The following is a 12,925-nucleotide window of genomic DNA, read 5'->3' as shown; positions in this document are numbered from 1 at the left end:
AAAGGCAGACGCTCAACCACTGAGCCACCCAGAGATCTCCTGTTCAGTACTTTCAAAGGTGCTTTGTGCTTATATATGCTTACTTATGCATCCATTCCAATTATTTTTAAAGTTTTCTAGATATAGGCAGGAAAATAATTGGGATTATAATCATGCTACCACATGACATTAGACAAATCATTTAATCTTCTCTCCCTTGTTTTTAACTTATTAACTTTTATATTTAAAAAAAATCTCTATATCCCAGGTGCTCTTTTCTGGGAAGTTAATTGCACCCTCCTCTGAAGAGTCATATTGCATTTTTCTTAATTTTTATATCTACGTGAAAACACAAAATCTTTATATATTCATTTTGTGGTCACCTGTTCTACCTAAGTTGTCTTCAAGGGCAGAAAGTATAGCCTTCCCTAAGGCTTCTTTTCCAAAGTCCAATATGTAACTAATATTCCGGTGTGCACTGTTTGATAAATACAAAAATGGGCTTATTCAACATGCAAATGTTTAAGGAAATCTGTTCATTCAGATGAAATCATACAATTATGACTAAAAATCATTTTTCAAAAAACAAAGACTATCAAAGCATTAAAATTTCAGATCAGAAATGTTAAGAATACCACAATAAAATCTGATTTTATCTTTTTTGAATTATCTAATGTAAATGAGTATTAACTTACCTATGGTAAGCCAGATCCTAAAAGTAAACCAAGGGAAAAATACTACTCCCTTTTACGCTGCTTCTTTAAAAACATTTTCAATATTTAGGAATAGCTATATTTGACGGAGTTTATATACCTAATAAGAGAACAACAACCTGATTTAATTTCTATTTATAGTTTCTATGATTATACCAGTTATTTACATTCAGTTAAAATGCAAAACCAACCCTAAATAGTTCTGACATATGAAAGGGAAAAAAAAATCACAATTTGTACATAACTCTGCTTTATCCCATCTTTGAATATTATAGGTAGATTAAGGGATCCAGGTGGGGAAAATTTGTAAAATTAGATACTGACAAATAACTTAAAAATGGTTATTTTTATTTTTCCTCATCACCAATTTGTAATCCCAGGAAACAGAGTTGAATAACATGTTGATTCTAAAAGGCATACATTCATTCATAAGATTGTGCCCACGGTGTGGGGATAGTTCTGTTCTGTACAACAATACTATTGGTGACACAGACACACACATATAGACACACGGTGCTGCTGCAAACTGGCTTCCCAGCGTAACTTCTCCTTAGTGTGAAGACTACCATTACACGCAATAAATAAATGTATCTTTCCAAAACCTACAGATGTGTATTAATTGCTAAATTAGATTTGAAAATCAGGAAATCAATACATGTTAAGTACTAACAAGAGCTGTTCTCTGTTGCCTTTAGTAGCCCTGAGGTAGATAGAGAACCTCTAAAAAAGATTCATACTGATTGGAAGCCAACCAACTTGATCATTGACAAAAAGTTAATTTTAAAGCCTTATATTTTCATCAAGGGAGGGAAGGGAAGGGGGGTAAAGGGCAGGTATTACTCTTTACCGGGCCTGTAGAATCTGTTCATCTATCTTTATTATTTGGAAGAAGATAAACTAGCCTCACCTTAATGAACATACAGGAAATTCAAGATGAAACCATTTGAATATTGATATTGATTAATGAGCAATGAAATTAACTCGCTTATCTTTTCTTTCCTCCTGTACCTTTTGAGACCATTCTATGTACTTAGTTAAGTTTTTTTTTTTTTTTTTTTTTTTTTTTTTTAAGATTCGTTTATTTATTCCTGAGAGACAGAGGCAGAGGGAGAAGCAGGCTCCCTGTGGGGGAGCCCAATGTGGGGTTCCATCTCAGGACCCCGGGGTCATGACCTGAGCCAAAGGCAGATGCCCAACCCCTGAGCCCCCCAAGTGCACCATTAGTCAAGATTTTTGTTTTAAAACAAGAGGCAAGTAGTTTGGAGACTTTAAAGTTAAGTTTACATTTTCCTGAATGAGAGAGTTCCGCAAACTCAAAGATAAATTTAAAAAAAATTAAAAATAGCAAAGATAGTTGTTGACTCTCATTATCCAGAAGCAAGAAAAGAAAGATTTGTTCCTAAGCCCTTACTTTTGCTTCTGGCAAAATGTGCCAATAGATTGAGCGGCTGAATCATTGTTGGAAACATAAGGGATCACACATTAGTTTTTTGTTTTTTGGGTTTTTGGTTTTTTGTTTGTTTGTTTGTTTTTTGTTTTTTGTTTTTTGTTTTGGTACATTACAGTGAAGAAAGGAAGATACTAAAAGCAGCTTCCTGACTTGGAAGACTAATGTCATCAATATGCTGTTTTTGCTCTTTACCAGGTTAACAGAATTTATTGCAGCAATTAATGCAAAACATATGCGCTGAAGTACCCACATGAAAAATATAATTGCCCCCAACTTAATTTGCTACCTTTCAAAACCCTGTTTTAGCTACCTTTTCTCAATGCCTCCACTTAAATAGAGTACAAGTGTTTTTATGAAAGAGCAGATAAATCATTGTAATTTATTTTCTCATCTTAAGTAATTTATAAATTATCTTTCAAATAGGGAAAAGTTTCCACAGGGAATAAAAGGTAGACTTTTTAGGTCACGTTCTGTTTTCCCCGGTGCTGATTTATGTAACAATTCCAATAGTTAATTCCCACTCTGTTTTTATTACATAAAACTTCAAATAGTTATATTTGCATTATACTGACAATTGCATCACAATCTGTGTATGGGATTCCTGACCAAAAAAAAAATCTTCTTTCCAGCTCGAGGCAGGGACTGTGTGAGTGTCAGGGAGGAAAGACAGAGGTAAGACTGTGTGAAGAACAGGACGCACAGACATTTTCTCCTATTCCTCTGTCCACAACAAATTTTCTTTGAATTATTTTCTTGGTGCGTCCCCCACCCATGCAGATAATCATCAAACCTTAGAGGAGTGTATGAACCTGCACAGTTTCTAAGTACTTGGAAGCACGGTTTTTCTTCCCATTACTCTGGGTATTTCTAGGTTATTCTTGTAAAGTCACAGGACAAATTAGCCAGTCAGTAGGATCAAGGTCCAAAAACCAGTGCTTTCCGTCCCTCATGGGCACCGGTGATCCTGAGCAAACACGAGGTTGGAATCAAGACAAAGAGGAGAGGACCTGGCTCGGTTGCTGCTCGGTTGCTGCTTTACTGTGATTGGTTTCCTCGGCTTCTCTCCCGTGACCGCGGAGGGGCCGTCGTACCCGCCGTGGGCTGCAGGCAGGACGGGCCCCGCGCCCAGCGAGGCACGCGGCGGGGGCTCTGCAGCAGGGCCCAGCCTCCGAATCCCCTGGATCCAGCAATCCGCCTTCGCGAGAAGTCCTCAAGGTCCACCTGCACAAGCACGGAAGCGTGGGCATCGGCCCCAGCCGCCCCACCTGGATGGCAGCGCCCCGGAACCCTCGGGGCCCCCCGGGCGGCGGCGGCGAAGCGCAGGAGCCCGGGCCTGCGGCTCCCGAGGGGGCTCCCGGGCGGCCTCAGACAAAGCGGGGCGTGGGGGCGCCTCTCTTTATTTTAAGCGACTGAAGAACCAAAGAAAAGGCGGTCGGGAAGAGCCACCAACAGCCACGGGGGCGCGAGCGGCGGCGGCAGGGCGGGCGGGCGGGCGGGCGGCGCACCTGGCGGGGTCCCCGCAGAGCAGCTGGCGGCGCCGGCCCCCGACACCGCGGGGGCTCCGGAGGCGGCAGGACGGGCCCGCGGCACCTGCCGGGCCTGGCTCCGAGGTGCCGCGCGCAAGGCCGGGCTGAGGGCGGTGGGGGTGCGGGCGCCCCAACATCCCGGGCCCAGCCCCTGCCGGAGTCAGGGCCCACCTGGCCGACCGAGGGCTCCGGACCCAGCTCGCGGTGCGGAGGACCCAGGTGTGGAGGCGGACCAGGTGGGCAGGCGGACCCAGGTGGGGAGGAGGGGCCAGGCGGGGAGGCGGATCAGGTGGGGAGGCGGGGCCAGGTGAGCAGGAGGATCAGGCGGGGAGGCGGGGCCAGGCGGGGAGGCGGGCCCAGGTGAGCAGGAGGATCAGGCGGGGAGGCGGGGCCAGGCGGGGAGGCGGGCCCAGGTGAGCAGGAGGATCAGGCGGGGAGGCGGGCCCAGGCGGGGAGGCGGGCCCAGGTGAGCAAGAGGATCAGGCGGGGAGGCGGGCCCAGGCGGGGAGGCGGGCCCAGGTGAGCAAGAGGATCAGGCGGGGAGGCGGGGCCAGGCGGGGAGGCGGGCCCAGGTGAGCAGGAGGATCAGGCGGGGAGGCGGGCCCAGGCGGGGAGGCGGGCCCAGGTGAGCAGGAGGATCAGGCGGGGAGGCGGGGCCAGGCGGGGAGGCGGGCCCAGGTGAGCAGGAGGATCAGGCGGGGAGGCGGGGCCAGGCGGGGAGGCGGGCCCAGGTGAGCAGGAGGATCAGGCGGGGAGGCGGGCCCAGGCGGGGAGGCGGGCCCAGGTGAGCAGGAGGATCAGGCGGGGAGGCGGGGCCAGGCGGGGAGGCGGGCCCAGGTGAGCAGGAGGATCAGGCGGGGAGGCGGGCCCAGGCGGGGAGGCGGGCCCAGGTGAGCAGGAGGATCAGGCGGGGAGGCGGGGCCAGGCGGGGAGGCGGGCCCAGGTGAGCAGGAGGATCAGGCGGGGAGGCGGGCCCAGGCGGGGAGGCGGGCCCAGGTGAGCAGGAGGATCAGGCGGGGAGGCGGGGCCAGGCGGGGAGGCGGGCCCAGGTGAGCAGGAGGATCAGGCGGGGAGGCGGGCCCAGGCGGGGAGGCGGGCCCAGGTGAGCAGGAGGATCAGGCGGGGAGGCGGGGCCAGGCGGGGAGGCGGGCCCAGGTGAGCAGGAGGATCAGGCGGGGAGGCGGGGCCAGGCGGGGAGGCGGGCCCAGGTGAGCAGGAGGATCAGGCGGGGAGGCGGGCCAGGTGGGCAGGCGGTCTCCGCCCCTCGGCGCCCGCGGCTCGGCGGCAGCAGGCAGAGGGCGCACGTTGCCCGCGCCCGGGGTCCAGCCGGCGCCGGGTTGGGAGCCGCCCCGCGCGGCTCGCGGCGCCCTCCGCCGGCTGACAGCGCCCGGCCCGCCCCGCCCTCCCGGCGGGGGCGGCGGCGGCGGCGGCGGCGGCGGGGGCGGGGGCTCGGCTGCGGGAGGCCGGGGGCGCCGGGCCGCTGGCAGGAGCGGCGGCCGCGTCCCGGAGGGCTGGGGCCGGGCGCGCAGACCGGAGAGGAGCCTCCCCCGCCGCCTTTCCGCCGGAGCCGGAGCCGGAGCCGGTGCGGCCCGCGAGGCCGCGGGCGGTGCAGGTGCGGGGGCGCTGCCAGGGCGCCCCGAGTCCTGAGGGCACGTCCGGGCGTCCCCGGGACCGCGGGCAGGCGGGGGTCGCGAGGGAAGGGGCCGCGCCGCCCCGGCCCGCGTGGGATCTCGCGCGGCGACGGGCGGGGCCGGGACCCGGAGGGAGGGGCCTGCGGGCGGGCGGTCCCCGCGGCCGCGCTCCCCGCCGTCCCCGCCAAAACTGTCTCTTCTGCAGAAGAACCGGGGTTTGCGCGCCTAGGGAGGGCGCGACCACGCAGACCTCCCCCTTTTTCTTCAGGGGCAGCTTTTTAGGGTTTTAATAAAAACGGATTAGCCAGATGTTTGAGGTGATAAATATTTTCTCCTTAAGCAAAATATTTAGTGTCAACATTGGTTTTAGAACCTTTGCACATCTCCCTCCATCTCTCTAATGAACTTTTTATTTTCTTTCCACTTTCAAAGGCTTTTTTTTTTTCCTTTGTAAACGACCACCCTTTTTTATTTCAAAGAAAGCTGATAGGAGGCAAACTGAAATCTGCTGACTTTCCTACTTTTCCAGGAGAAAACTTCCTGCCAGTTTTCAAGAACTACCTGATACCAGGCAGCTTGTAACAGACCCAGAGGGCAAAATGAAGGGGGGCTTATGCTCCCACGCCCTGATTCCCACCGGGAGTGTCTTCCCAGCTTGATTTGTGGCTTGAAAACCCTTTGCATTTTATAAAAGTTACTACGTTGCTTCTATTTCTTAAGTCATTAGGAAAGAATTGTCTAAGGCTTCCGATTTTCGAAAAGCAAATTTCAAGTCCTACTTTTCGGAATACCTGGATGAATGACATAATGAGTGTTTCACACCACCAGTCATCCCTTTATTTGAACAATCTGTGGAAAGCTACTTGTCCACTTTGTAAAAGCCCTGCAGTGACCCTCCCTGCTGATAAAATCCAGATCTCTGAAAACAGAACACAAGGGGGGGGAGGGGACACCTGCATCTGTTTTTCTACATCTTTTATCAAACAGGAATTAGAAGAACAAGGTTTATTAAATGTTTTAAAGAAAAAGTGTGTATATTAGAAAATAAAGTTGAGGATCTTGACAGAAAATGATTTGTAAATCTAGTGTTCTTCCAAGAGATACATATTTTCCTTACATCTAGTATTTATGCCAAACAAAATCATGGGGAATGACTAATAAAATCAAAGGTAACCCACATCATAGAATTCTTAGTAAGTAAATGTCTGTAAAAACTTATCGAGTTTTGATGATTTGTGGAAAGCTTTATTAATATTTTCTTGAAGATTTTATGACTTGGAAAATGTAACGGTCAAGAACAGTTCTTGTTCTTTCCATTTGTGTTGAAGTTAGTAAATCAAATATACTGTGGAAATATGTTTTGCCTTTAAAAATCCTTTGCAGATGTAACTGATTATTTGATATTTAAAAATTGCATATATTTTATTTCAGGAAAATTCCAAAGCTTCAGAAACAATTCTAACATTTAGGGTACTTTATAAAGAAAGTTACTGTGAGAAGCTATTAGAAGTGGGGTATTAAAGAAAACACACCAAAATTTGAATATTGACATGTGGATAGTATAAAAATGCAATAAAAAATTTTACTAAATTTTTTCTTTAAAGATATTAAGTTTCTTAAGAGTGAAGGTGAAACTACTAAATTGTTTGAAGGAGCAAGGCACAAACTATAATTATATTCAATTTAAAAACTTCACATGAAACTTCCTAACAATGTTTAAAAAAATGCCTTCAGGTTTTGATTGTGTACAATATTTTGTTAAAATTTTTTACATTAATTTTCAGTGCCTTTCATTTTTGCTCCCAATTTCTACATTTCATGGAAAAGACAACTTTATGTAAAAACAACCATGATGTAACACGTGGCAATGGTGTATTATTGTATGTGGTTTCCCTTTTATAGTTCCAGTTGTTTCTGAGTTATAAATATATCCAATTGACCTTAAATCTTAAAATAAGCAGAAAAGTGGTATCAACTAGAGTACCAATAATAAAAAAGTATAAAATTGAAAATTAGATACCTGGTTTGTGTTTATAAATCTATTGTTATTGCCATTGCCAGAATATTTATTATTTAAAAGAATTTTTAATTGCTCACTTATGACAAGGACTAGAATGGTGTAATATATGAAACATAAGAGTGAGGAGAATGGATATTTTTCCCAATTGAATTATTATCAATAATTCAATAATAATAATCTGTTGGGAAGATACAGATTCAAAATGAATTAATTTCAGGATAGATTTTGAGAGGTTACAAGAAGTTTCTTTCCGGCACAATCAAAATATTATCGTAGCAATTCAGGTTGTCAGTAAAAGCTTAAACAAATTTGCTGATAATCCTGTTAATGACCTAGGTCAAGTGTTAACTGTTGTGGGTTATAAAATAGTGAAATTAAGGTTTCTCCTACCTTCAGGCAAATAGCATAGTTATAACTATTGGGGGGTGGGGGTGCTATTAGGGAAGCTATTAAATTACAAAAATGTATAATGCATTCAATTATTTAGTCTAGCGTGATGAAATGCTATTAAGAGCAAATGTAAACCCTCTTCAAAAAAAACCTATAAAGATATGACAGCTTAGTCTCTATAAATATTTCAATCACAATGTATTATTAGTTGAGGATAAGTGTTTATATATGAAAAGTGATGCCAATTTATAATAATTTTTAAAAAGAGGAATAATCCATTGTTTAAATGTTTGTCTCCAACATTGGCTTAAATGTCAAAGGGAAGCATACAGTGTTCATTTGCAAATTTTACCTTTAAGGTTCAAACAATCACATAGTCGCCTTTAGTACTTAGGAGATTTATGTTCAGTAAAATATACTTCATACATGCAGTGTCCCAGCCACTCCAATAAAAAGTCTCCCAAAATAAGTAGTATTATAAATAAGCAGATTTAATTTTATTTACTTTTATTTTGAAAACTCTGATTTCCAATCTAAAGAGCTCTATGGGTAATTGTTAATCTGATTCACAAATGCTTTTGGATAGAAAAATGATTTAGTGTTTATGTACTGAGAATAAGCAGTTCATTCTGCCTCAGACTCTTTCAAACGTAGGAAAGTATTTAAAGAGAGTACTTTATCCATTGCTAAAAAGATTGATATGTTACTCAAGTTCCTACCTCTTTACAAAGTTCTTTTCATTTACCATTATTATCATCCATTTGGGATCGGAATAGGGAGCAAATAAACGAACTTTTTAAGGAACACATAGTGTAGCGATCCTACTTTGCCATGAGTAGTTCATTTCCCACTAGAAGTCTTGTATTGGTATATCATGTAAACAGAGACCTGATAAGATTTTTAACAAAGTTCTATGCAGCTTTAATAAAGTTTCTGTTTAAGTATATAGGCCAATTGTTAGTTTAAGTGATCCCAGAAACTACGAATAATCTATTATCATTGAGGAGGCCAGTGATTGAGTGTCACCTGGAATCATTTTCTTGAAAGCATAATAAAAAGTTATTTGTAACTGGGTCAATAAGAGGAAAATTCAGATTGAACTTTTTCTAAGTTTGTTTTTAACTTTTCAATCATAGGCCCATGGGCATTTTAATACTGATTTTTGGTTATCAAATCTCAAATTTTAAAAAATCACACTAGGGAAAACAACTCAATGGCTTCATTTTGTTCCCTTTTAATTCCATCATGCCTAACTTCATAACAGATTATGAAATAGGTTCTAATAATTTTTACTAAATTTTCCACAGTGTTGAAACAGAATTTTAGCCTCGTATTTTAAATGCAACTTAGAATTTTATATCTCAGTTCTCAAAATCTATATCAGAAAGCTATATTAACCAGATTCATTTTATCAATATTACTTCCACCCAATATATGAATTTTCAGAAGCATTTTACTTTCTATTCAAGTGACGTTGTTAGAATTGCATGAAAAACTTGGCACAATTCCTGGATTTTTCACTTTTCATGTTGTTCAATTACTAAGATTTAAGCTATTGCATTAATATTTAAAATTTCACTCAAATATTACTCAAGTTAAGTCATTCATTTTAAATTTTGTTTTAAAACTTCCTTTCAAGACCTCAGGAGGGAAAGGAGACACTACCCATAGGACATGATCTGGAAAGAATAATCCCATGAACAATGGATAAACGTTTATCCAAACAAATTAAATGTAATTTTGCCAGTTTTCTGTAAATATTTCCCTTTTTATATACAACCCTGCCCACATAAATAATATATACATTATATACTGAAACATACAGTCTGGCTTAAAAGCAATTTACATTTGATTACTCCTGTTTCATTAAATTAATATTCAGTAATTTTATGTGAGCATAAATAAGTTTAAAGGGTCTTCTCTTTCTCTTGCAGTATACTGAAAGGTTATGTTTTCCACAAAAATATTGACTCTCAGCTCTATCCCTGTGCATTATTAATTCAGTAAAACCCATTATCCAAAGAGTTTATAAATATTCCATCTGGAGAAATAAAATTTATCATGGCGATACAGGAATAATATTACTTTACTTCTAGTTATCGTCAATTCTTAAATATCTTTAAAAATAAGATTAAATAAATAATAATTTCAGTTTACTGATATGTTACTCATTATACAAATGATTACTCTTGCCTCTCATTCAATGAAAAATGATTGACCATTACTTTCAAATAAAGATGTTATTTTGATTTTTAAAAAAATAAAAGTCACTTAAAGGTGATTAGATGATTTTCTTGATCCTTATATTTTAGAATTTTTCACTTTCCCAGTTGAAAAAAGAGAAACAGAAAAATTTGATGAAATCTGCCAAACTGATAAAGGCAGTCACTAAGGAAAGAACAAAATTAAACTAGTCTATTAGCAATGAAAGTAGGTCACCAAATATGAGAGGCAGTTTTTAGATCTAATTAAGAAGTTTCTAAATATTTTGAGTATTTACGTGTCTTTAAAATAATCCATATCATATACATTGGCTTGCCAATGTACTTTTAGTGACAAAATATATGGTGACGCATTTTGACATCATTGTTCAGTATTGCTAAATCGCAAAATAAATTGCTCAATGTCATTGTTACCAGTCCAAAATGATTAAGAAGAAATCAACGCTGTAAGTGTTGCTTTAAAGCAATCAATTATTTAGGGAACTTTGTCTTAAGAGTCAGTCATTGTATTCACAAATCATTAGGAATAGGTGACAAAAGGTATACATGAAAAAGGCAATGTATCCATCAAATGCCCAATCTTATAGGAAACATTGGTGTCGTCAAGATCACATTTGCACTTTAATCCACTGAAAAGGGATGAATGTCCATCAGGAGGAAAATAAATAACCCAACATCAGGAAATGCCATTTGCTACATTTGGACATTCTTTCTTAATTTGCTATTCAGTTATTTACCGTACCTACCCAGGAGCTTGTCACTTTTCATCATATACGGTCCCTTATTCGTATGTAAGCCCTTAAACAAAGAGAATCCAACCTAAGCTTATTGCAATTCCCGCAAATATTACTTATGTTAATGTGGCATATGCTGCTCATTAGAACCTGTACCACAGGGCAGGCCATCGCCTGGCGGGATACACAGCACTTGGTGCTGCAGATGCCACAGAAACACACCCCCCGCGTCCACAAACTCGGAGGTCCCCCTCGTCCCTTGCTCAACGCCCGGTCCCAAGGAGGAACAACCTGTCATCACCTGTACCCAAGGATCTGGCGAGGAGGGTCCAATTCTCCCTTGAACTTCTCAGAGTACTACGCGGTCACGAGGAGGAATAAAATGCTGCCACGGCTATTTGGCACATTCACATCTTGGGTCGTAAAACTGGAGGATTTTCCTTTCTTTCGGCTTAAAATTGGCAAACAAGGTAATTGCTTGAATTGGTATCAGATTAAAACCACATTTTCGGTTCGGGCCATCCAAAATCCGCTGTCAAAGCTCGGGAGGCGGCGACCCCAAGAGCACGTTCCCGGTCCCCCCGCGGAGGACCTGTCCGGGAAGGTGCGGAGGGCGCGGCCCGGGAAGGTGCGGAGGACCCGGCCCGGGAAGGTGCGGACGACCCCGCCCGGGAAGGTGCGGAGGGCGCGGCCCGGGAAGGTGCGGACGACCCCGCCCGGGAAGGTGCAGCGGGCGCGGCCCGGGAAGGTGCGGACGACCCCGCCCGGGAAGGTGCAGCGGCGCACCTGCTTACCTTCGTTGGGGGGCGGCAGGGTCAGCGCGGCGCGGCAGCCGAGGACGGCGCAGCCGAGCAGGAGGAGGACGCAGGGGTGACAGCCCATGTTGCCGGCGCACCGGGCAGCGAGAGGCGCATATCTGCGCGGAGCGCGGCTGCGAGGGGGGCGCTCCGACCGCCGCCCGAGCTACCATGCTCCGCTCGCGGCCGCCGGCGGGTCCCCCTCGGAGGCGGGAGGAGCCTGGCGGCGGTCCCCGCGCGGCCGGGCTGCCGGGTCCTAGCGCCGCCGGGGCGGGGGGCGGGGGGCGGGGCGGGGGGCGAGGGGGCGGGGGGCGGGGGCGGGGGATCCACAAGTGGCGGCGGCGCCGGGCGGCGCGGGAGGACGGGAGCGCGCGCGAGCCCCGGGGAGCCGCTCGGCGTGGCTCGCGGCCCGCGGGAACCAGCAGCCCTGGGGGCGCGGCCGCGAGAGGCCGGGACGCGGTGCGGAGCCGGGGCCCCTCGTTCAGGCGGACTCGGAGCCGCTCGCGCGGCGGGACGGACCCCGGGCGCTTGTCCCGCCGGACGCTCAGGCGCCGCGGTGAGGCCCGGGGCGCGCGGCTCCCTCCCTCTCCGGGCCTCGGAGCACAGGCGGCCCGGGGACTCCGGGCACGGGGGCAGGGCTGCACGGTGGGTCCCCGCCGGGAGCGGGGCGAGCCCCGGGTCCGGGAGGGCCCCGGGTACCGGGGCGGGTAAGGAGTCAAGCCCAGGTTCCCGCTCCCAGGCATCGCCCCCGCCCCCATGCGAGCGGCCGGGTTCCGGGACACAGGACACGGGGTCGCAGCGGCAGCCGCAGCCGCTCCCAGCCCCTGCCAGTCTGACGGTGGTTGGACGCGGATCGGATCGTCCCCGGCACCCGGGTCCAAGGGCGAAGCCACGCGCCCGCGGCTCTCTTAGTTCGGGTGCCCTTGGTGGACAGGACAATCGCAGTCGGTTTCAGCTGCGTAATTTTGTGATTTATATTTTGAGAACTATCTTCAGGTATCTTAGCACACGCACACACACGCACACAGAGACGCCGGAAAATGATCCCTCAGGTACCCCCATCCCCCCCACCCCCACCCCCCGCCCCGGCCTGCCTCTGGCCTTCCCTAGTCTCCGCAGAAAACACAGGCTTGCCTTCCTGGCACCGCCGAAGGGAGGGAGGGTGGACGACTTTTTTTAAGATCAGCGATCAGTTTTAAGGCCCTGAATGGTGGAATCTGAGTAAGGGTTTGCAAAGGCCTTGTAATGGCATATGCATGTCACGAACACCACGCTCTGAATGAGGGGACAGGACTTTCACAGGAATTGAAGTTAGGGGTTCCGGGAGCAGCTTGCTTTGGGTTGGGAGGTGGGGAGAGGCCAGAGGAGGAGGCCCACGCCCTCTGGACCCTCCTCCGCGTCCCAGACTCCTTCCCACATGATGTCACCGGAGGCTGCACGACCCTCTTGGAGTCCCAAGTCCT

At 47.0% G+C, this 12,925-nt stretch overlaps 1 protein-coding gene across 8 annotated transcripts in view; it reads right to left on the bottom strand.

Moving 5' to 3' along the window:
* EPHA3 (EPH receptor A3) overlaps positions 1-11,671 on the bottom strand; it is a 350,038-nt gene extending 338,367 nt beyond the window's left edge. For 7 of the 8 annotated variants that reach the window (XM_035709836.2, XM_035709834.2, XM_035709835.2 and 4 more), the window contains exon 1: positions 11,460-11,663. In XM_035709836.2, coding sequence (XP_035565729.1) covers positions 11,460-11,547 — 88 coding nt within the window. In that variant the 5' untranslated portion in view covers positions 11,548-11,663. Of the gene's footprint in view, positions 1-11,459 lie in introns of all 8 variants that reach the window. The other variant, XM_049105248.1, reaches the window with a different exon arrangement.
* Positions 11,672-12,925: the final 1,254 nt, after the last annotated feature.

The sequence above is a fragment of the Canis lupus genome, chromosome 33, assembly GCF_003254725.2.
Source record: "Canis lupus dingo isolate Sandy chromosome 33, ASM325472v2, whole genome shotgun sequence".
NCBI lineage: Eukaryota > Metazoa > Chordata > Mammalia > Carnivora > Canidae > Canis > Canis lupus.
This window is presented reverse-complemented; position numbering and strand designations above follow the sequence as displayed.